This window comes from Lampetra planeri, chromosome 7 (genome assembly GCF_965212315.1).
Source record: "Lampetra planeri chromosome 7, kcLamPlan1.2.h2, whole genome shotgun sequence".
In the NCBI taxonomy this organism is placed as follows: Eukaryota; Metazoa; Chordata; class Hyperoartia; order Petromyzontiformes; family Petromyzontidae; genus Lampetra; species Lampetra planeri.
This window is the reverse complement of record NC_136113.1, coordinates 18,268,953-18,293,156: the sequence shown is the minus strand read 5'-3', so window position 1 is coordinate 18,293,156 and position 24,204 is coordinate 18,268,953. Positions and strand designations below refer to the sequence as shown.

Below are 24,204 nucleotides of genomic sequence, written 5' to 3'. Positions count from 1 at the left end.
TGGAGGAGGAGGGAGTGGAGGGAGGGGGGAGTGGAGGAGGAGGGAGTGGAGGAGGGGGGAGTGGAGGAGGAGGGAGTGGAGGAGGAGGGGAGTGGAGGAGGAGGGAGTGGAGGGGGAGGGGAATGGGAGGGGGGAGGGAGTGGAGGGGGAGGGAATGGAGGAGGAGGGAGTGGAGGGGGAGGGAATGGAGGAGGGAGGGAGTGGAGGGGGAGGGAGTGGAGGGGGAGGGAATGGAGGAGGGAGGGAGTGGAGGAGGAGGGAATGGAGGAGGGAGGGAATGGAGGGGGAGGGAATGGAGGAGGGAGGGAGTGGAGGAGGAGGGAATGGAGGAGGAGGGAGGTGGAGGGGGAGGGAATGGAGGAGGAAGGGAGTGGAGGAGGAGGGAGTGGAGGGGGAGGGAATGGAGGAGGGGGGAGGGAGTGGAGGGGGAGGGAATGGAGGAGGGAGGGGAGTGGAGGAGGGAGTGGAGGGAGGGAGTGGAGGGGGAGGGAGTGGAGGGGGAGGGAGTGGGGAGGGAGGGAGGGAAGTGGAGGGAGGAGGGAGTGGAGGGGGAGGGAGTGGAGGGGAGGAGATGGAGGAGGGAAGGGAGTGGAGGAGGGAGTGGAGGAGGAGGGAGTGGAGGGGGAGGGAGTGGAGGGAGGGAGGGAGTGGAGGAGGGAGTGGAGGAGGGAGTGGAGGGGAGGGAGTGGAGGGGGAGGGAGTGGGAGGGGGAGGAATGGAGGAGGAGGGAGTGAGGAGGGAGTGGAGGGGAGGGAGTGGAGGGAGGAGGGGGAGTGGAGGGGAGGGGAGTGGGGAGGAGGGGAGTGGAGGGAGGGAGTGGAGGAGGGAGGGAGGGAGGGAGGGAGTGGAGGAGGGAGTGGAGGGGAGGAGTGGAGGAGGAGGGAGTGGAGGAGGGAGTGGAGGAGGAGGGAGTGGGGAGGAGAGGAGGGGGAGTGGAGGGGAGGGGAGTGGAAGAGGAGTGGTGGAGGAGGGGAGTGGAGGAGGGGAGTGGAGGAGGAGGGGGAGTGGAGGAGGGAGTGGAGGAGGGAGTGGAGGAGGGGAGTGGAGGAGGGGGGAGTGGAGGAGGGAGGGGTGGAGGAGGGGGAGTGGAGGAGGAGGGAGTGGAGGAGGGGGAGTGGAGGGAGGGGAGTGGAGGAGGGGGAGTGGAGGGGAGTGGAGGAGGGGAGTGGAGGAGGGGGGAGTGGAGGAGGAGGGAGTGGTGGTGGAGGGAGTGGAGGAGGGGGAGTGGAGGAGGAGGTGGAGGAGGGGAGTGGAGGAGGGGGGAGTGGAGGAGGATGGAGGAGGGAGTGGAGGAGGGGGGAGTGGAGGAGGGGGAGTGGAGGAGGAGGGAGTGGAGGAGTGGGAGGGGAGTGGGGGTGGAGTGGAGGAGGGGAGTGGTGGGAGGAGGGGAGTGGGGGAGGGTGGGAGGGAGTGGAGGAGGTGGTGGAGGTGGAGGGAGGTGGTGGAGTGGGAGGGGAGTGGAGGTGGAGGGTGGAGGGGAGGGGTGGAGGAGGGGGTGGTGGAGGGGAGTGGTGGAGGAGGGAGTGGTGGTGAGGGGGGAGGTGGAGGAGGAGGGAGTGGAGGAGGAGGGGAGTGGAGGAGGAGGGAGTGGAGGAGGGGGAGTGGAGGAGGAGGGGAGTGGAGGAGGGGTGGGGAGGGGGAGTGGAGGAGGGGGGGAGTGGAGGAGAGGGAGTGGAGGAGGAGGGAGTGGAGGAGGAGGGGGGTGGAGGAGGGGGAGTGGAGGAGGGAGTGGAGGAGGGGGGAGTGGAGGAGGAGGGAGTGGAGGAGGAGGGAGTGGAGGAGGAGGGAGTGGAGGAGGGAGTGGAGGAGGAGGGAGTGGAGGAGGAGGAGTGGAGGAGGGGGGAGTGGAGGAGGGAGTGGAGGAGGGGAGGAGTGGAGGAGGGGGGAGTGGAGGAGGAGGGAGTGGAGGAGGAGGGAGTGGAGGAGGAGGGAGTGGAGAGGGGGAGGTGGAGGAGGGAGTGGAGGAGGGGGGAGTGGTGGAGGAGGAGTGGAGGAGGAGGGAGGTGGAGGAGGGGGGGGTGTGGGAGGGGGGGAGTGGAGGAGGGGGGAGTGGAGGAGGAGGGAGTGGAGGGAGGGGGTGTGGAGGAGGGAGGGAGTGAGGAGGGGAGTGGAGGGGGGAGTGGAGGAGGAGGGTGTGGAGGAGGGGGAGTGGAGGAGGAGGGAGTGGAGGAGGAGGGAGTGGTGTGTGGAGGGGGAGTGGAGGAGGGGGGAGTGGAGTGGTGGTGGGGAGTGGGGAGTGAGGGGTGGAGGAGTGGAGTGGAGGAGGAGTGGAGGGGGAGGGGAGTGGAGGGAGGGGTGGAGTGGAGGGAGGAGGGAGTGGGAGGAGGAGGGGAGTGGAGGAGGAGGGAGTGGAGGAGGAGGGGGAGTGGAGGAGGGGAGGGAGTGGAGGGAGGAGTGAGGAGGGGAGGGTGGAGGAGGGGAGTGGAGGAGGAGGGAGTGGAGGAGGAGGAGTGAGGAGGGGAGTGGAGGAGGGGGGAGTGGAGGAGGAGGGGGGGAGTGGAGCGAGGGGAGTGGCAGGAGGGGGAGTGGAGGGGGAGGGAGTGGGAGGGGCGGACGTCGCGCCCCACCTACCCGGCGAGGGCGATGGGGGGTGGACGTCGTCCCTCACAATGCAACGCAACTTATTTCGAACTAACTACACGTCATGTATTCAACGTGGTATGAAGCACAGCCATTGCCCGAAACGTCGCCTATTATATATTTTTCATTTTAAGACCGCGGTGTTGTTGACGATTTTGTTGACTTGTTGTTGTTATGCTTGTGCACCGCTGCCAATGTAACGGCAGCAGCAGCAGCAAATACTGGAATGTCATTTTATTCGTACATATTGAAGAGCATTTGACCAAATAACGTGCTGGGTGACGACCACGCACAACACCCAACCACACAGCCTGTGGGGACACGTGGTGGTCAGCAGAGTGCACTACAGACAAAACACTATTACTATTGTACTGCACTTCTATGGTCCCGCTTATAATTTCCCCCACCTCTTCAGAACCCTACGCTGACTGACCATCATGGTGAAGTATGGTCACATAAACTACCACTGCGTGGGGATGTTATCATCCAACGGTGGAATTGCAAAAAGGGATAGGCATGCACGTGTAGGTTGAGTAACTGACCTCGTTTCAAATGCAAGTGGCTCCTACAAGCCCTGCGGTGAGCAATGGTGACGGGCACAGAGAGGATGTCTTTAGTCAGGAGAGGAGCTAGACCACGACTGACTGATGAGGATGGTGATGATGAAGATATTGAGCGGCTGTGATGTATTCGCAGTTTTCAGTCGCTGATCGGATAGAATTCCACACGTAATTGAAATTCATTTCCATGACATTACTGAGTTGGCGGTGGCAATTCCATGTCCCTACAGCAGGGTTGGTTAATCCGTAGAAAAATCAGTGGCACTCGTTTTCTCTACTCGAGAGGAATGACGATGATGGTGATGATGACATTCATGTTGTTCTCACATTGAGAGGTTATGAATAGTTGACAGTGGTGATGAAGATACTCACGATTACCATGGAGGTAAAACATAACCAATGATGGTGATGTTGACTATTGCGATGATTATGACTATTAATCACGTGGTTGGTAATGTTGATGATTGTGGAGCTCCGAAATAAGCTATGGTGATGATGATGACGATGATGGCGGTGGTGATGATTAAGCACAATTAATGATGTTTTGCGTGGCATTTGCCCTAAAGGTATGGGGCCGATCAGATAAATATTCAGGCGCAAATATCTGCGCCAGCACTCAACTTGGTCTGAGGGAGACCGCTTCGATCTTACAACCGCGTTCCCAGATCTGTCCCCCAATATAATAATTGAATGTTTTTTTACACACGCCATCAGCCGCACAGCCCTTTGGGAGGGCATCATTTCGTTCGACAACACGACCTGGGGTTTTGACATTCAGGGTCTCATCACGAACGCGCCCATGAGTCCGGCAAACACAACACGTGCGGGGTTGTTTGACCATATTTTACCACCAGCACCACCAGCACCACCAGCACCACCAGCACCACCAGCACCACCACCACACGCTGGTCCGCGCTGGTTGATGAAGGCTGTGAGCAGCACATACGCGTGAGCACACAAGTATGGTACAACAATGAATGTTGATGCATTCTTCTCTGACGACCACCACAGTAAGCCCGTCGCCTATAACAACCTGGTGTGCATGGTGGTCACCCATCCAAGCACGAACCAGGATCAAACCTGCTTAGCTGCCGATATGACGAGGTTGGGCGCCTTCAGGGCAAATTTGGTCACAGACGAGATAAACGTTTACACACAGTGCACACCATTGGATGTGCAAAGGCGTTCGTTTAGACACAGGCGATGATCCCCTGTAGTGCTCTAAGCGAACACCTCTTCAGGCTGGAACGTGCGCAAGCGGGTGGGGTGTGGTCAGCACCACGCTCAGCCACCGAACTATTCAATCACAACTGATGTTAGCCGTAGTTAGGAATCGAACTTGGACTACCGGGTTTGTAGCACAGTGGGTGAATCTGCGCACCACCACTCCCCCTCAAAGACTCCCCCCTTTTTATAGCCTGAACAAACTGTCGGGGCAAGTGCGATTTGCGAACACTCGCACACCAATGTCCACAGAAAGACGCGCACACAGACACGAGTCGCTAAGGCTTCCTGGACCGATAAGAGTCGAGGTTTCAAAACTGCAAGTTCCATCATCATTAAAACTATCTCGGGTCCTTGCGTCAAGCGTAAACACGCAGCGCGATAGCCGGCGACTCGTGCTGACCGGGTCACCCAGTTCAACTCCACCGCACCCAGCCCCACGAGGCACGCAACTCAAGCAGGCAACTTTCACCGCAGGCAACTCCCAGCAACCCGCTGGGTAACGAGGTCAACTAGAAGTGACGTTTCATCCACTCCAGTGTTTTTGCTTGTTTACCCAGAGAGACCTTGGTGAGTCTCGTGACTCTTTTTCAGGAGGGTCCTGCAACATGTCGAGGTAGGAGACGGTGATTATTCATAATACACACAGCCTACGTGTTAAACAGACGATGATTAATATGAATTTTCTAATTGAATAGTTTTCGGGTACTTTTTTTCAAATTTGGACAAGGCGAATGACGGCACAGATTTCTATGGTTAGCCCACAACCGCAGTATTAATCAGCACGGCTGCTGGATTCGAACCTCTGCATCAAAGAGCGGTGAACACGCCACTGCAGGGCCACCGCCCAAAATGACCAAATCACCTGTAACCCGATCGATCGCTCCAGATTCACAAAGCTAAGCAGGTTTGAGCCTGGACGATGTTTGGATTTGACCAACCGTGCCCAACAAGGATTGTCAGACGGTTTCCGTGCTACGTAACGAGCAGTAGGAGAGCAACGCAGCTAAATCCATTGTTGTGCCGTGCGTCCACGCTCCCAGCCTTCACCAACGGGCACGGGTCCGCAAGGTCGCTGCGATATGGCGGAACGTGCCTCGGGTGATGGTGGTGGTGGTGACGGTGACGGTGGTGGTGACGGTGGTGGTGACGGTGGTGGTGGTGGTGGTGGTGGTGACGGTGGTGATGGTGGTGATGGTGGTGGTGGTGACGGTGGTGGTGGTGACGGTGGTGACGGTGGTGACGGTGGTGATGGTAGTGGTGACGGTGGTGGTGGTGACGGTGGTGGTGACGGTGGTGATGGTGGTGGTGGTGACGGTGGTGGTGGTGACGGTGGTGGTGACGGTGGTGATGGTGGTGATGGTGGTGGTGACGGTGGTGGTGGTGACGGTGGTGACGGTGGTAGTGGTGGTGACGGTGGTGGTGGTGACGGTGGTGGTGACGGTGGTGGTGGTGACGGTGGTGGTGACGGTGGTGGTGGTGACGGTGGTGGTGACGGTGGTGGTGGTGACGGTGGTGGTGACGGTGGTGGTGGTGGTGGTGACGGTGGTGGTGGTGGTGGTGACGGTGGTGGTGGTGGTGGTGGTGACGGTGGTGGTGGTGGTGGTGACGGTGGTGGTGGTGACGGTGGTGGTGGTGACGGTGGTGGTGGTGACGGTGGTGGTGGTGGTGGTGGTGACGGTGGTGGTGGTAACCGCACGGGGCTGGCGAGGGTGCCACGCTGTAGAACGCCGGCCCGGGTCGGCTCTTCCTGTGCACTGCCGGTGAAGTCTCCTCCTCTCGCAGGGCGAGTCGCAATATTTTTTATGAAGATTTTTTTGCATATTTCTTACTTTTTCCAATAACACAATAAGGCCATTTCTAACGTCATTAAAATTATTTGATTGCTTAAAAATGCGGTACTTTCTGCCTCACGTAGGAACCTTAAGCTAAATCTGTCACAGGAATTTCCATTGCATGTCACTGCAGGTGTTTCTAAAGCCTCTCTTTCTGTGCTGGGCAATGGGTGTTGATCACATCACGTGACAGTCTTCACAATTCGTTACTTTCCCATTCTCAGCTCCACCAGTGGGCGAATTTCATATTTGTGATGACGCGCCGTCCCGTGTTAATCACCGACGTGGAGATGTACGATCAAATGGCTCGCACGTCGATAGATTACAAGGCCGAGTGCATGTGCTGCCTGAGTAGCCCCTCGTGCTTGTGGTACCATTGTACAATCCATGACCGTCAGCCACCACTTCCTACACAAGTAGCAACAGCCACCACTCATCCACATATACAAGTCAGTGGAAGTAACGTCATCACAGAGATTGTGCCAGGCTAGGTGCACTTGAGGCCACTTGGTGTGGTCAAGGTTGGCTGACAGGTCATGGGGCAGACCAAAGTGTCCTGAGGAATTGTGCTTTCCATCTCCACACACACAAAATATGGCCTTCAAAATCAACGCAATTAGACAATCGCCCGAAATGTATTACAATACACTAATCAATACAGCCCTGTAATCGACTTTATATAATGTGCATATTCAATTTCATTCAGCGCTTGACGGAAATTTCAATTAAACACAACGATAAATTACAAAATCTAATTTTAGATCATAAAAAAACTGGGACAAAATGAATCTCCATATTGTCGCATTTGAAATGCGGTGGTGGAATGTGGCGTTCATGGCAGAGGGCTGATGGTGGACGAGGGGCGGGAGAGCAAGCAGCCATCGGTGGGAGTGACACAAAGAGTTGAGCGATGAGTGGTGGTGGGAGAGTGGTGGTGGGAGAGTGGTGTGGAGAGTGAGTGGTGGAGAGTGAGTGGTGGAGAGTGAGTGGTGTGGAGAAAGAGTGCTGCTGGCAGAGTGAGTAGTGTCGAAAGTGGTAAGTGGTGCAAGAGTGATAAATCACTGACCAGTGGTTGGTTGTCGGAGTGAATGGTAGTAAAGTGAGTGGAGGTGAAAGGGTGAATGATACAGCGGGTGAGTGAATGGTAGTAAAGTGAGTGGAGGTGAAAGGGTGAATGATACAGCGGGTGAGTGAATGGTAGGAAAGTGAGTGGAGGTGAAAAGGTGAATGATACAGCGGGTGAGTGAATGGTAGTAAAGTGAGTGGAGGTGAAAGGGTGAATGATACAGCGGGGTGAGTGAATGGTAGGAAAGTGAGTGGAGGTGAAAGGGTGAATGATACAGCGGGTGAGTGAATGGTAGGAAAGTGAGTGGAGGTGAAAGGGTGAATGATACAGCGGGTGAGTGAATGGTAGGAAAGTGAGTGGAGGTGAAAGGGTGAATGATACAGCGGGTAAGTGAATGGTAGTAAAGTGAGTGGAGGTGAAAGGGTGAATGATACAGCGGGTGAGTGAGTGGGATAAGAGTGAGCAATGAGCAGTGTGAGCTCGTTACTCCGGGTTGAGGAGGCTGCAAACTCCACCTCGGGTTTTCTAGTCGCGGGTGATAACGCGTGCAGGTGGACTGAGTAGCTAGAATGCAATGGCAGTGAATTCTCAGGTGAACTGGTCAGGTGGGCACCCACCACTGGCTCATTACCACGCCGTGTTCCAATTATATATTCGTCTCCCTGTACGCAGCCAAATGCCAGATCACGCACCCAGGTACAGAGATGACCAAATCACCTGGAACGTGCCCAATCTCATCAGATCATGGAAGCTAAGTGGGTTTGAAACTGCATAATACTTGAATGGACAACCACCGTGCACAAGAAGGAAGTTAAATGATAACCGGTAAAATGATAAAATTTTCAGATGCCATTACCGGCTACAAGAGTCTGCAACAGGGAACTGTGTCCAGGGCTGTGCACGTAGACGGCACCCGGAACCGAAAAACCCGAGGTGGACTCCGTTGCACCTTCCACCTGAGTCCACAGACGGCGGCCACAGACGGCGGCTGGCGACCAGAGAATACACGGAGCTGGAGAGATCGGCCTGAAGAGGAGCACGTGAGAGAACGCGGAGTGCCGTGGCATGAAGGACCATAGAGGCCGTGGCCATGGGCAGCACGAAGCCACACGGAGCAATGCCACCCCGGTCTCTAGAGCTTGGCGGTGCAGGCCACTTCCCGCATGAGCAGAGAAGAGTTGATGTCGGTGATGCAGTGGCAGCCTGCGCAACGCAGTCGGCAGAGACACAACGATAACACAACATCACAAGACGGAGATGAACACCACAACTCCTCGATGGGATGTCCCAGAATGCCAATGCAACTCCTCTTATTATGAGTGAGTGGTGGCTCAGCCGTCCGCTCCCAGTCCGCCCATCATCATTGTCATCGTCTGTTGTTGTAGGGGTGGAGGGGTGGAGTGGTGGCGTAGTGGTGAGTGCACTGCACTCCTGAACCGAAGTCCGGCTTAGAGATGCTTTACTTGGTGACCATTACGGGCCTCTCGTGCTGAATCTCGCTCCTGTCACAACATTGAGCTGTCACGAGTAGCCTGTGGCCTACGTGTGGCTTGGGTGCGAGAGGTGTAGGTGAGTGGGGGTGTGAGGGGTGTAGGTGAGTGGGGGGTGAGGGGTGTAGGTGAGTGGGGGTGCGAGGGGTGTAGGTGAGTAGGGGGTGAGGGGTGTAGGTGAGTGGGGGTGCGAGGGGTGTAGGTGAGTGGGAGTGCGAGGGGGTAGGTAAGTGGGAGTGTGAGGGGTGTAGGTGAGTGGGAGTGCGAGGGGTGTAGGTGAGTGGGGTGTGAGGGGTGTAGGTGAGTGGGGTGTAGGTGAGTGGGGGTGCGAGGGGTGTAGGTGAGTGGGGTGTGAGGGGTGTAGGTGAGTGGGAGTGCGAGGGGTGTAGGTGAGTGTGAGTGTGAGGGGTGTAGGTGAGTGGGGGTGCGAGGGGTGTAGGTGAGTGGGTGTCTTGCCTCACGGCAGATGTGGAGCGTGTGTTCACAGGAAGTTCCTGTTTTTTGATGCTAATGTTGGTCACGTGACCAGGAAGTGACGATGTTAGATTTCCACTGTACCACGCGGGCGTCAGCCATTACACAGATAAGTCAAGATGGCGGCACGCATCGCATCTCAGTGAGACCACAGCCGCACTTGTCCATTGTGGGAGCTTAAGAAGCATTATCTGTAAGTTGTTTATATTCCTATAATATTGGAAATGCTGTTGTAATGTTGGAATGACCGTTATAGCAATGTAAATGCCTTTATGGTGCCGTTAAGTTGTTGTAGTAAATACGAGGCCTAGTTAGTAACGAAGCCTGTGACTTTCCTTATTGTGGATGTTACTTGTGATTTAGTAGGTCGAGTCAGACTTGTGCCTATGTTGCGATCCTGAGAGTGATGACGAAGTATCTCATCCACAGCTTAGTGTTAAGTGTAATGCTGTACATTTGGGGTGCAGTGGGATGAATACACTATGTGCCTGTATGCAACGCACCAGCTTGTGCCTTTGTCTAGTTGTTCAGGGGTAATGTGCGGGCCTGGTCCTTCCAGGATCTATTGTTATCTAAGACAATGTTCTGATGCTGTGGTGTTCATTGTGTGGGTGTTTCCGGATTATAACAGATGCTGTATCTGTGTTTTCTCACCAGTTTTACCTGTTACGATCAATAAATGACGATCGGAGTTGGACGGTCATCCTGGCTCCGAGGGTTTATTGAACACATGGTTATCTACTCGACTAGCGGTGCAACGCAGCGCACGGCGAGGCCGAGATAGTGGGAGTGCGAGGGGGTAGGTGAGTGGGGGGTGAGGGGTGTAGGTGAGTGGGAGTGTGAGGGGGTAGGTGAGTGGGGGGTGAGGGGTGTAGGTGAGTGGGGGTGTGAGGGGGTAGGTGAGTGGGGGTGCGAGGGGTGTAGGTGAGTGGGAGTGCGAGGGGGTAGGTGAGTGGGGGTGCGAGGGGTGTAGGTGAGTGGGAGTGCGAGGGGGTAGGTGAGTGGGGGTGCGAGGGGTGTAGGTGAGTGGGAGTGCGAGGGGGTAGGTGAGTGGGGGTGCGAGGGGTGTAGGTGAGTGGGAGTGCGAGGGGGTAGGTGAGTGGGGGGTGAGGGGTGTAGGTGAGTGGGGGGTGAGGGGTGTAGGTGAGTGGGGGTGCGAGGGGTGTAGGTGAGTGGGGGTGCGAGGGGTGTAGGTGAGTGGGAGTGTGAGGGGTGTAGGTGAGTGGGGGTGTGAGGGGTGTAGATGAGTGGGGTGTGAGGGGTGTAGGTGAGTGGGAGTGCGAGGGGGTAGGTGAGTGGGGGTGCGAGGGGTGTAGGTGAGTGGGAGTGCGAGGGGGTAGGTGAGTGGGGGGTGAGGGGTGTAGGTGAGTGGGGGGTGAGGGGTATAGGTGAGTGGGGGTGCGAGGGGTGTAGGTGAGTGGGGGGTGAGGGGTGTAGGTGAGTGGGGGTGCGAGGGGTGTAGGTGAGTGGGAGTGTGAGGGGTGTAGGTGAGTGGGGGTGCGAGGGGTGTAGGTGAGTGGGAGTGTGAGGGGGTAGGTGAGTGGGAGTGTGAGGGGTGTAGGTGAGTGTGAGTGTGAGGGGTGTAGGTGAGTGGGGGTGTGAGGGGTGTAGGTGAGTGGGGGGTGAAAGGTGTAGGTGAGTGGGAGTGCGAGGGGTGTAGGTGAGTGGGGTGTGAGGGGTGTAGGTGAGTGGGGGGCGAGGAGTGTAGGTGAGTGGGGGTGCGAGGGGTGTAGGTGAGTGGGGGGTGAGGGGTGTAGGTGAGTGGGGTGTGAGGGGTGTAGGTGAGTGGGGGGTGAGGGGTGTAGGTGAGTGGGGGTGTGAGGGGTGTAGGTGAGTGGGGGGTGAGGGGTGTAGGTGAGTGGGGGGTGAGGGGTGTAGGTGAGTGGGGGGTGAGGGGTGTAGGTGAGTGGGGGTGCGAGGGGTGTAGGTGAGTGGGAGTGCGAGGGGGTAGGTGAGTGGGGGGTGAGGGGTGTAGGTGAGTGGGGGTGTGAGGGGGTAGGTGAGTGGGGGTGCGAGGGGTGTAGGTGAGTGGGAGTGCGAGGGGGTAGGTGAGTGGGGATGCGAGGGGTGTAGGTGAGTGGGAGTGCGAGGGGGTAGGTGAGTGGGGGTGCGAGGGGTGTAGGTGAGTGGGAGTGCGAGGGGGTAGGTGAGTGGGGGTGCGAGGGGTGTAGGTGAGTGGGGGTGCGAGGGGTGTAGGTGAGTGGGAGTGTGAGGGGTGTAGGTGAGTGGGGGTATGAGGGGTGTAGGTGAGTGGGGGTGTGAGGGGTGTAGGTGAGTGGGGGTGTGAGGGGTGTAGGTGAGTGGGAGTGTGAGGGGGTAGGTGAGTGTGAGTGTGAGGGGTGTAGGTGAGTGGGGGTGTGAGGGGTGTAGGTGAGTGGGGGTGTGAGGGGTGTAGGTGAGTGGGGGTGTGAGGGGTGTAGGTAAGTGGGAGTGCGAGGGGTGTAGGTGAGTGGGGTGTGAGGGGTGTAGGTGAGTGGGGGGTGAGGGGTGTAGGTGAGTGGGGGTGCGAGGGGTGTAGGTGAGTGGGGGGTGAGGGGTGTAGGTGATTGGGGTGTGAGGGGTGTAGGTGAGTGGGGGGTGTAGGTGAGTGGGAGTGCGAGGGGTGTAGGTGAGTGTGAGTGTGAGGGGTGTAGGTGAGTGGGGGGTGAGGGGTGTAGGTGAGTGGGAGTGCGAGGGGTGTAGGTGAGTGGGGGGTGAGGGGTGTAGGTGAGTGGGGGTGCGAGGGGTGTAGGTGAGTGGGAGTGTGAGGGGTGTAGGTGAGTGGGAGTGTGAGGGGTGTAGGTGAGTGGGGGTGCGAGGGGTGTAGGTGAGTGGGGGTGCGAGGGGTGTAGGTGAGTGGGAGTGCGAGGGGGTAGGTGAGTGGGGGTGCGAGGGGTGTAGGTGAGTGGGAGTGCGAGGGGGTAGGTGAGTGGGGGGTGAGGGGTGTAGGTGAGTGGGGGGTGAGGGGTATAGGTGAGTGGGGGTGCGAGGGGTGTAGGTGAGTGGGGGGTGAGGGGTGTAGGTGAGTGGGGGTGCGAGGGGTGTAGGTGAGTGGGAGTGTGAGGGGTGTAGGTGAGTGGGGGTGTGAGGGGTGTAGGTGAGTGGGGGTGCGAGGGGTGTAGGTGAGTGGGGGTGTGAGAGGTGTAGGTGAGTGGGAGTGTGAGGGGGTAGGTGAGTGGGAGTGTGAGGGGTGTAGGTGAGTGTGAGTGTGAGGGGTGTAGGTGAGTGGGGGTGTGAGGGGTGTAGGTGAGTGGGGGTGTGAGGGGTGTAGGTGAGTGGGGGTGTGAGGGGTGTAGGTGAGTGGGAGTGTGAGGGGTGTAGGTGAGTGGGGGTGTGAGAGGTGTAGGTGAGTGGGAGTGTGAGGGGGTAGGTGAGTGGGAGTGTGAGGGGTGTAGGTGAGTGTGAGTGTGAGGGGTGTAGGTGAGTGTGAGTGTGAGGGGTGTAGGTGAGTGGGGGTGTGAGGGGTGTAGGTGAGTGGGAGTGTGAGGGGTGTAGGTGAGTGGGGGTGTGAGGGGTGTAGGTGAGTGGGGGGTGAGGGGTGTGAACGGTGTAGGTGAGTGGGGGTGTGAGGGGTGTAGGTGAGTGGGGGTGTGAGGGGGGTAGGTGAGTGGGGGGTGAGGAGTGTGAGGGGTGTAGGTGAGTGGGGGTGTGAGGGGTATAGGTGAGTGGGGGTATGAGAGGTGTAGGTGAGTTGGGTTTGAGAAGTAGCCATACCTGCAAGAGCCATTGCCAGAATAAGCTCTTCTCGAACCATGGTGAGGGCTTTTTTCACTCCCTCTTCACCCTGAAGCACACCACCACCACAATAAGCATCTTCCATTGTTATCAATATCAACACAATCACCACACACATTATCTAAACCATTGCCATCATTATCACCTATCTTGAATTTTTTCAACAAGTCATCTATTACACCACCACCATAAGCATCATCAATAGCTTTGCAGGTTTACATCATCCAGCAGTGGATCGATGAAGGGCCGTACACATACAGTGCTAGAGGTGGGGCACTACCACTCGTTTTTTAAATACAGTTGCCGAGCACAGGGCCCAAGGGCCAAAACACGTTGAGTGGCCAACAACAAACAGCAACAACATCAAACAGAGTTCAGTTAATTTCATTTCACTTTTCTCGTTTCCCACTTAATTTTCACCCAAACTCGGTTTGTACCCAAATAACAGCTTTGTCGAGTTAAGATAATCACATCAACAATATTAAAGTATCAACATAATACTCCGCGAAATGCGTCTTACACAGGGTCGGTATGAAAACATAAAAAGTCGAGGTTGTATCACTGCCAGTGCAACGCAAGAGATAATTTTCTCTCCAAACTTTACTTTCAGTCAGAGTTCCCTCTCGGGGTCACGAGCCGATCGGTCTGGGGCTCGCGACCCCGAGAAGCACGCTGTGCCAATCGGGCAACGTCCCCCTCCGCTGATAAACTCCTCCCAATGCCTCTATTTGGCGACTCCTCGCGTGATAAAAACGCTCGCAACACGAGGAATATCGCTCTGGCGGCCCTAATGGGGTCCGCAGCTGCACGCACTGGGTCAGGGGACCCACGGGAGACCAGGGACTCGATCGAGCAGCCAGGGTTAGAGCCAGCCCGAGAGAGCGAGCGAGGCAGCGAGCACGAGAGAGTGGGAGAGCGAGAGAGCCAGCGAGAGAGCGACTGAGAGAGAGAGCACGTCCCAGAGAGCGTGCGCGAGAGCACAAGAGAGAGTGAGTGAGTGTAAGAGAATGAGCGTGAGAAAGTGAGAGAGAGGGCGAGAGGGCGAGAGAGCGAGTGAGAGAGAGCACGTCCGAGAGAGCGTGCGCGAGAGCACAAGAGAGAGTGAGAGTGAGTGAGTGTAAGAGAATGAGCGTGAGAGAGAGAGTGAGAGAGCGAGAGAGCGAGCGTGAGAGAGAGAGAGTGAGAGAGCGAGAGAGCGAGCGTGAGAGAGAGAGAGGGCGAGAGAGAGAGAGACAGCGTTACGTCGGCCAGGTCTGTTCGCATCACAGACACAAAACAATTTGCCTCGTCGGAGGAAATAGAAGCAACCAAATAAGCAGACAATTGACCTCTTTCCGATATCTGTGTCACATCTTCTATACTGTATAGTTTTACATTGAACTAGAACCCATATTTAACAGATGGGGGGGTTCCTTTCCTATAAATATTTGGAAGTTCATCAGCATTGCTTCAAGCAAGAACGACTCTGGTGATGAGACACTGGACGTTGAAACTGGTACAGAATTTGCTTGTGGTGAACCAATGCTGTAGAACTGCCCAATGTTTATAGACCACCACTCCTCTCTCTGTTAGATACAGGTCTTAGTTTGACGCAAAACTAAATCGTACATAACAAAATATTATAATTTACTTTATTGAAAATATAAGTAACTCAATAATTTAGCAGACAATCCAGCTCTTTTCCATATCCGTCCCTCCACATACACAAAATGTCTTTTTAAACATACAGTGCAAATGGAAAGGCAGCAAGGACGATTTCACATTCTTCGAGAGGCCTCTTGGGCCTCAGAAAAAGACTTCGTAGCTGGGAGGTGGAGAGAGGGAAAAGCTATCACTCGGCTCCTCCCTCCATGAGCCCTGCCCACTTTTACTTAGCCACGCCCAGTCAGCCGCGAGCACTCACCCACACGGTCGTGAGTGGCCTTCCACTCGCTCTTTCAGATGTTATAATAATACCATAATACGTATTTATCCAGGAGAGGCACACTGAGTCGTATGACTCTTTTTCAGGAGGGTCCTGCATTATGATTTTAAGTTGTTTTCAGCCAATTAATGATGAGTGTTGATACCTTGGTGGATACCAGAGCACCCAGAGAAAACCCCACACACGTGAGGAAGCAACACTCTATCCCATAACAGATGGCAGCAGATGACCATTAGTCCACTTGCTGTACTGCCTTCTCCTGGCGACTCAGGGTATGGCACCTCGACGCCCACGGGAAGGGAGGTTCACAGCAAGTGTGCGATCCACCAACCCCCGCTCACAGGCCCCAGCAGCTCCATGACCGGCGACGCGCTCGTCTCGTGTAGCCCCGCCCCCATCCCCGTAGCGTGACTCCAGCACGAGGCCAGGAAACTTGAAAACTGGCAAATGCCAAACTTAGTGCACATGTAATGTAGTAACTTGGCGGGAGACGACCTTACGGGTAGCACACTCTTTATTAACACCAACTTATATTACACGGGTGGCTAACTGCAGCCTTAACCCACGGGGTTCCCCTGGCTACACCCACACGGGCTCTCACGCCCCGTAGCTTCTCGGAACCCACCCGTCTGGGGTGTCCGTCTCGACTCTGGGTCCCACAGCCTCGTCCCACATGGACGTCAGACCACGGGTCCCACAGTCTCGCCTCCGAGCCACACAGGGTCCCGGCCCTTACAAGGACAGCGGGACTAGGGGTCTCAGGGCCCTACCTCTTCAACTCCGTCTTCGATCTTCAACTGGTTATCAACTCCCCGAGTGCTCCCGCGCGTCCCCCTTTATAGTCCTTCATGCGGACGTCGCTGAGAGCACCCACCCCAGTTGACTAATCACTGCGCGCTGCCCACGATCCTATTTCCCACCTTGTGTCAGCGTGCACAACCACGCACCCCACGCCGCCCCGTGATCTATCACTGTCGGCGCGCGTCAACACCACCACTACACACACACCTCACGGGGGACACGGGGACAGACTTCCCAGAAAGCGAATCTGTCCCGGCCAAAGCAGAACATGAGTGAAGCTTCGAGAAAGGGGGTAGAAATGGGGAGCGGGGAGGGGGTAGGGGTGGGGGTTACATTGTATGCGAGGCCCCACACGACGGGCCTCCCGATGAACACGGCACGGGCCCCGAGCGCCAGGGCCTTGAGCACGTCGGTGCCGCGGCGCACGCCCCCGTCCAGGTACACCTCCACCTGGCCGCCCACCGCCGCCACCACCTCAGGCAGCGCGTCCAGCTGGTCGCGGGGCACAGGGAGCAGTGGAGGGGAACTTTGTTCAATGTTTTCCCTCTGCGTGGAGATGGAACATCTCACTTGCAAGGGTGTCCGTTAATGAGTCAGAGTGATTTCGTGCTGGAATGAGAATTGAGGCATACGGATAGTTACACTAATAGCTCGTGGGTAACAGAAAACCCCTTCTATAATCACACACAATATTTACGACTGAATAAACTCATTTATACCAAAAGTACAACATTGCATTGTGGGAAGATGTATTCTTGCGAGCTCAAGGCACGATCTACCCAGCAATGCATTCCTGGGCCCAGGCCGGTAAAACCCTTCTCAAGCATTCCCGACAATGCTTAGGTGGAGAAGTCTAAGAAATCGTATGTGAGGTAAGCACACACACAATACTAAAATAAATAAACTCAAACGATTAGTGGAGGTGCATGTGTACCGATAGTGCTCTCGGTGTTTTGATCAGCGTATCGGTTAAAATGAAGATGCACAGAGTCGCATCTTCTCCAATGCCACTGAAAGACGATGCCTGGTGGTCTACGCTGATTGCCGGAGTTCCACGTTGTGAGGTGGGGGGGTTATCAGCGAGGCGTGAAGTTCACATTTGAGCCCTCTTGAAACAAGGCGGTACTCCAAGATGAAAAAAAACTTGGGCACCGATAAAAAAAGGCCAGACGCAAGGAGGCAGTGCAAACACGATCCTCCACTGCCACCTATCTGCAGCGCCTGGCTGATGCACACACAGAATTCAAAGTTTCAACCAAGTGAGCGCAAGAGTGAATGAGTGACTGGATGAAGGATTTTGTCATTATGTGAGGGAGTGGGCGATAATAAATATGATTGTGTGATGGAGCGAATGATGGAGTGAACGAGTGAGTAATGTTTATCGATGTTACCCAAGCGAGCCAGTGAGTGAGTGGTGTAACTCACTGTGGCTGCGACTCCGTCCAGCTGCCGAGCGCCGTGGTTGGACACCACGATGCCGTTGACTCCATGCCGCACTGCCTCCTTCGCATCCTCGGCTGCTCAGCACAAACAACAGCGGCAGCACCAATAACCACGGTCCGCCACCAAGCGAAGGTGACGTCACTGCGGCACTCGTGCCAGGTTACGTGCACTATGAGGCCACATCCGCAGCAGATCACAGTGTACACACACGCACACGTGGTGCAAGTGCAGCAATGATCAGCGTCGCAATGTAGATATTTGCTAACGCATTGGTTATAACGATGACGGCAGTGATAAATATTGATCATGTCGACCATTATGACTACGCCGATGACAGTGACGAGGACGATGCTGATGTTCACGACTGCCACCCCAGCCATGGCCCCGTCGTTTGTGGCATTTGCCGTCCGCGTGGACGGTGGCCCCCACCCATGCCAGGCGCCGCGTGCCTGTCAGGATGCCCTTGAGCACCACGGGCAGGGCGGTGAGCGAGCGCAGCCACGACACGTGCTCCCAGCAGAGGCCCGGCTCGATGGCGCGCGTCACGTACGTCGCGAGCCCCGACCCGCCTCCGCCACTCTCCTTGTCCAACTCCGACAGCTCGGGCGACGTGAAGTTGGCCAGCCTGGGTGGGTGGGTGGGGGGGGGAGCACAGCGCGACGCTCACCCGTGGGGGCTCCGAGGCCCCCTGCGTGCGGCGAGCCAGCACCAGTGGGGCTCACGCCACAACCCAAGCTGCCGAGCGGTACGGAGGGTGGCACACGTCGTTGAAGACTGTGCCCACGAACGGAAATCAGCAGTGACCCGAGGACAACGCCGCATTCTGCAAACAATGAAGCCGCCGCCGCCTGACTTGGAGCGAACGCACGAGCTAAATAAAGGGGGAACCTAAGACTGGAATTCGCACGGCCCTCGCCGACACAAGGCCTCCGATGTCAAAACGCCTTGCAAACTTGGAATTGAGATTTTTGCAGCCACGATTCAAATTCATACTTCAAATCTATCTGCAGTATGACCGCACGTGCGTGACTTCACCAGTGCAGGAGCGTAACACGACGGTGAACGTTAGCCGCGAGTGTCGCTGGACCGCTCACAGCGTGCAATGGTGCACGTCGCTGACTGGAGACTCGCAGCAGCAGTAGTAGAATGCAAATCAGCAGCAGTTTAGTTCATCAAACGCCATATGTCATCAGGGTCGCCTGATATCCTTTAAGCTTCCTTCAGGCCGAGTGGGTTTATTTATTAGTCACCGCAAGCATCTAAGCCACACTAATCAGGTACTCAATGAGAATATTTTCTACTTGAAAAGGTGTTTCAAATTTAACTTGCGCAGTCACTTCTGTCACGACAAGGGCCTATTGTAGGTACAGAAGTGAGTGCGGTGTGTGTGTGTGTTTTGTGGTGTGTGTGTGTTAATGCGGTGTGTGGGTGTTAATTCGGTTGCTCACCAATGATTCTCAAGACCAAGATGTCGTCATTTGGCCAGAGCCAACTGATGCTACACCTGTTGGGCAGTTGACAATAGACCTCCCAGATCTGCCCTGACAGTCTCCCACCATTTGGCCTAAGGTCTCCCAAGAAGATAATTGCTGTCAATGTAGCAGATGATGACAATGATTATGACGATGGTGATAATGATGACAATGTTAATTAAATGTTGCCGGCGATGACAATTTAACAATGACAATTTAAGAATGACAACTCCTATGAGCAATTTTCCATATCGATGACCCCCCCCCCCCCCGACCACGACTCCCCTTCCTGCGAGTCCCCCTCGAGCCTGCCGCCGGTGCCCCCAGTGCCTCCGGCCCATGCCACCCCCGCCCCCCCCCCCCCCCCCCCCCGAGTACCGCAGGTGATCGGGCATGGAGAAGCGGTTGCGCTCGTCGGCGAGGCGCCGGCCGGGCCGCGGCGTGTCCACGGTGAGGAAGATGGCGCCGTAGCCCTCTCGCTCCGCGCGCCGCACCAGCGCCTCGGTGGCGTCGCGGTCCCGGTACACGTAGAGCTGCAGCCAGCGCACAGGAGGGGGGGCGCCGCTGCTCGGGACGGCGGCCGCCACCTCCTCCACGCTCGCCGTCGCCCACGAGCTCAGCTGCATGCCCGTGCCGAGCGCAGCGCACGCTGCAGGGACCGCGGAGGCAATGGGAGCGGCGGTGAACACGACGTCCCCCACAGTGCCCACTCTCAAGGGGCACTACCAGGGCAGGAGCCCACCTGGGAGCGGGCGCTGTGCGTACGCCGCTCGTTTAGGTGATTTCTCAGAAAGGAAGAACCGAGTCGACAACCCCTGACCAGGATCTGAATTTGCAACCTTCTTGACCAGCATCAGCAATTGATATCAACAATAACAACGATGATTCAGAATGTTTTTGTTCACTCCGAGAGAGAATGATCCAAATGTGAGAATCCACAGACAAGCCGATAGGCAACCAGAAGCAGCACCAACAACTGCCCAAGCACTCTGGTCCTGTATCGGGATGTTTACTTCTGTATGTTGAACTTCTTTAGTAGCCCACTGTGCTATCCAACCTACTCACGCGTATTACTCGCAGGAGGATACCAGCGTACGCGGAAAAAAAACGTGTGTGAGTGGGGTAACACCCCGTCACTGTACAAATGGAATACAGATGGAAATGGATCTACTTGCTGTACTGCTACGACGATGGCTAAAGCGACGGCGAAGACGACGACGACGACGACCGGCGCGATGCCTGCCCGGGCGCTCACCGCGCGCCGTCGCCAGCTCCCCGTCCGGGTGGGCCATGCGCTGCATCGCCGTGGGCGCCACGGCCACGGGGAAGCTGAGCGAGCGGCCCAGCACCGAGACGCGAGTGTCCACCGTGGTGACCCCACGCAGCACACGCGGCCGCAGCCGCCACCTGCGCGTCGGACAGCGCGGGAGGTCGCGAGATTTCAACTTCACTGCTGGTGTCAAATTGCAGCCTTTCCCTGCAAGCAGTGAGGTGAGTGAGTGAGCGAGTCGGACTGAGTATATTTTTAAGTTAATGTATACAGAGCCCAAAGGCCCATTACATCACGATTATAAAAGTTGTAATCGTTGAGAGTTAACACGTTTATTGAATTGAGTAAGGTAAGAGCTTGGGAAAAGTGACGATGGGAAAGAGTGGAGCAGAGCAAGGAAAGAAGCAGATACAGAAGTGTTGTGACCTAGTGTGGTGAGTGGGTGAATGGGTGAAGGAGTGTGTGGGTGGGTGTAGGAGTGGGTGAGTGGGTGGGTGAGTGGGTGGGTGAAGGAGTGTGTTGCTGTGACCTGCAGTGTGGTGAGTGGGTGGGTGGGTGAGTTGGTGAGTGTGTGGTGAGTGGGTGAATGGGTGAAGGTGTGAGTGGGTGGGTGAGTGTGTTAGTGGGTGGGTGTGTGGTGAGTGGGTGGGTGTGTGGTGAGTGGGTGAGTGGGTGGGTGAGTGTGTGGTGAGTGTGTGGTGAGTGGGTGAGTGGGTGAAGGTGTGAGTGGGTGGGTGAGTGTGTTAGTGGGTGGGTGGGTGGGTGTGTGAGTGGGTGTGTGAGTGTGTGGTGAGTGGGTGAGTGGGTGAAGGAGTGTGTGAGTGGGTGGGTGAGTGGGTGGGTGAGTGTGTGTGGGTGAAGGAGTGTGTTGCCATGACCTGCAGTGTGGTGAGTGGGTGAATTGGTGGGTGAGTGGGTGGGTGAAGGAGTGTGTTGCCGTGACCTGCAGTGTGGTGAGTGGGTGGGTGAGTGGGTGGGTGAGTGTGTGGTGAGTGGGTGAGTGTGTGGTGAGTGGGTGAGTGTGTGAGTGGGTGGATGAGTGGGTGGGGAGTGGATGAGTGGGTGAGTGGGTGGGTGAGTGTGTGTGTGGGTGAAGGAGTGTGTTGCCGTGACCTGCAGTGTTGGCAGCGGTTGGACACAGCGTGGATCAGACGAAACGATCAGTGTCAGGTAGCCCTCATCATGGGTGGAGGATGCTCACGCGAACAGACACGACAGGTGTTTCAACTTCATTCTAACTTGTGCTTTGTACAGCAGCAGCAGTGTGTTGTCCCGCTCCGTGCATGACGTGTTTGCGTATGCATCGCATTGTTCATCACGGAGCGTGTGTTCTCTGGGCTGTCTGAAGGGTGAGCGGCACTCCTCCACCTGGAGAAGGCCGCCACGTTGTCCCGGAGCGTGACCTCGCCGTCGGCCCCGGAGCGGTAGTAGTCGTAAACGGCGCGCGGAAGCTTCGCCCGCGCCGCCTCCTCGAAGTCGTCCAGGCACACGGGCGCCGGCGAGCTCATGTCGACGGCAAATGGCGGCACTGCAATGGGCCGAGAGGAGGGCGATGTGGGCCTCAATGGGATCAGCATACGGCCAAACGAGATGCTATCCCTAGCCCTAACCACGCTGACCAATCAGATCCCAGCCCTTACCTTACTCGTCAATTGCATTGTCATTGTCCTTGCTACACTGTCGAACAAAACCATTACCATTGTCCTGCCATTTACCCAACAAGTCGGTAACACTGAGGATAGCAGCACCTGATGCTTATATAGATAAGGCGACCAATCCTACAGAGAAACAAATCACAGTCATTTGCTGCTCGAATCTTTTGTTTCCAGCCCTGAGCCAGTGGTGGGAATTCCACATTACTATGAAGAGTTCAGGTCTATCCATAGGACAACACTTTACTTCCCCACAAATCGAAGCAGTATTTGTTTAACGCGGTATCAGCATTAAGTGAAAATCGCGTTAAGCGAAGAGATCTCCCCATAAATAAAGTAACGATAACGTTTGGCGAGATACAATGTACGCACACGCAGTAAGATGGCGGGACAAATCACTGAGGGTACACCGCCACATTGCTGCATCGCTGCACCGCTCAGACGCGCCGCTCAAGAAAGTCATCGACTGCTCAGAAACCGCGTTATAAAAGGGGGAACGCGTTCCGCGCTGTTCCCTAATGGAAGAACCGCATTTTAGGTAAACCGTGCATTGAGTTACCGTACTAATGGGCTGTCAACCCCCAACCAGGGGTTTTAACTTAATTTCCAATTGTGAGCCACTCTGCCGGTATATTTATTGTTGTTTCCTTGGGGAAATCAACTGCGTGAACCGTATTTTCATTTGAAGAAAGTAATCATGAAGGTAAAATAAAGCATGTTATCGGATTATTGCTGCACGCAAGATGACAAACTTCGGTGAGGCTGGCCGCAACACCACAAACGTGCACAGTCAAATCCTTGATCTCAGCGCTCCTGCCCAATGAAGCAGCCTAGGGCAAGTTTGTCAGATAAGAAACAAATACCATGGTAATGTGGAATTCCCACCACCGGATCTGCATAGCCACGAGTGGAGATGAGCATTGACCCAAGGACCCAACTGAGCACTTTGGCGTGCAGTGAAACCACCAGTGATGGGGAACCGAAGGGCTCACAAGTGACGCCATCACATATAGCCCTCTATTTAAGGAATGAAACAGGATTCCTCCACAAATCTGGCTGTCGCCTGATGAAGCTAGTTGTAATTACTGGCGAAACATCGTACTCAGATTGTAAATGTTATGGCCTTGCTATCCAACACACCGGTTAGTGCTGTACTAGTGACGAACTGGCCACATTCTGTTTAGGTGACCTTACTAATTGTCTGTCGGGTGGTGGCGGGTTTAACAACACATTTACGCGAACCCAAAAAAATAACTGTATTATTAAGTGGTCACATTTGAGAAGTACAACTCTCAACACTGCTCAGCCATGCGTGGTGCACTCACTCACCACCTCGACAAGAAGAGCAGTGCAGACGCAGCGGAAACGCAGCGGGGTCGTCGTCGTCGTCAAACGCCGTCTGTGCCTCTCTGCCTGCTCCCAAAGGGTCTCGATGGGTGCTGCTTCATCAGCAAATTCCAGCACAGGGGGCGTCGGCTATTCATTAACTTCCACAAGCAAACAAGTGTATCATGGACAGATTTAATGAGAAACAGACTACACACAATCCAGAGCAAAATCCTCTCACTGTGCTACGGTTTGGTCCATGAAACAAAATAAGAATTCGCGTCATTGTGGAGAATGCAAGCAAGGTAATAAATAATCAGGCAAGTCGTCTCCGAATGATATCGGCCCCTCCACATAGACAATGTAAGTGTTTTTTTTAACACATCAGCCACACGGCTTTCTGCAAATTATTAACATTAGCAGCTTTGATTTCATCGAAGCAAACTCTGGACCAGTTTCCACATTCAGTGTCTCATCAGCAGTCGGGGGCTTGCTTAAACCAATACCAGTGAACTGCCAGACGTTTAAAGACAAATAACCTCCGAGATATGGGTCCTCATCAGGGCGACGTAACTTGTTGTTAACGTGAGGAACTCTTGCACCGGGCTAAGTGCAGTGGCACGAGTTTGTGATGCGACAGTTGGTTGCCGAGGTGGTCAATGAGATGGCAAAATAGCATCGATTCTCACACCCAGGTACCTCCGATTAGAACGGTTGCAAAGAAGTTAAACAAATATCGTCTCTACTCTTCTTGTGTGTGACACGTCCCCTTTGGCCATTTCCCTCAAACCGCACGACTTTTAAAGACCCTCCCATTCTCATTTCCGAAGCTCAATTCAAGAACGTGGCGACTCTTGACCTTGTACAACCTCAATACTGCTGCTTGTTGCTGGCCACTTGACCTTTTGGGCTTCAGCTCAACAATCGTGTTAAAAAAGAGACCGCCAGTGGTCCTCGTGAACTCTGTATTAAATTATATTCTTAGCTACGATGGCTGCAATCCGTTCAGGAACCAAATACCAATGTTAAGATCTGTTGGTCACGACGAGGGCTTCAGGGGAGATAGTTCGTGTAGTTTTACAATTCCTCCTCCTCCTCCATTGAAGGAGTGCAGACGACAGTGGCTTACACTCTGGTCCATAGTAAAGAAGCACCAGGAACGATGTTGTCAGCTGAGTGAGGCTGCTGTTCACCACTGGCTTTTATTGTGCTCTCAAACTCTTCAATGTTTTCTCATGAAACCACCACACAAGCAGAGTTTCAAGTTAACGATTGACAAATTCCCTGCATGTCTCCAGCATGTAAACTCTAGAATCAAACATGAGGCCACTGCAATCAGCTGTCAACAGCTGTGATTATGTGCCATAAATGTC

The 24,204-nt window shown here is 55.4% G+C and overlaps 1 protein-coding gene across 1 annotated transcript; it reads right to left on the bottom strand.

The window, feature by feature from the left end:
* Positions 1-6,815: 6,815 nt before the first annotated feature.
* On the bottom strand, positions 6,816-24,199 carry HAO1 (hydroxyacid oxidase 1). The gene is made up of 9 exons (XM_078596642.1): positions 22,835-24,199; positions 21,222-21,381; positions 19,839-19,990; positions 18,962-19,232; positions 17,561-17,736; positions 17,094-17,185; positions 16,002-16,160; positions 12,923-12,992; positions 6,816-8,468 (listed from the first exon to the last, which is right to left on the bottom strand). The coding sequence occupies exons 2-9, from the start codon at positions 21,359-21,361 to the stop codon at positions 8,398-8,400; spliced, it is 1,131 nt and encodes a 376-aa protein (XP_078452768.1). The 5' UTR covers positions 21,362-21,381; positions 22,835-24,199; the 3' UTR covers positions 6,816-8,397.
* Positions 24,200-24,204: the final 5 nt, after the last annotated feature.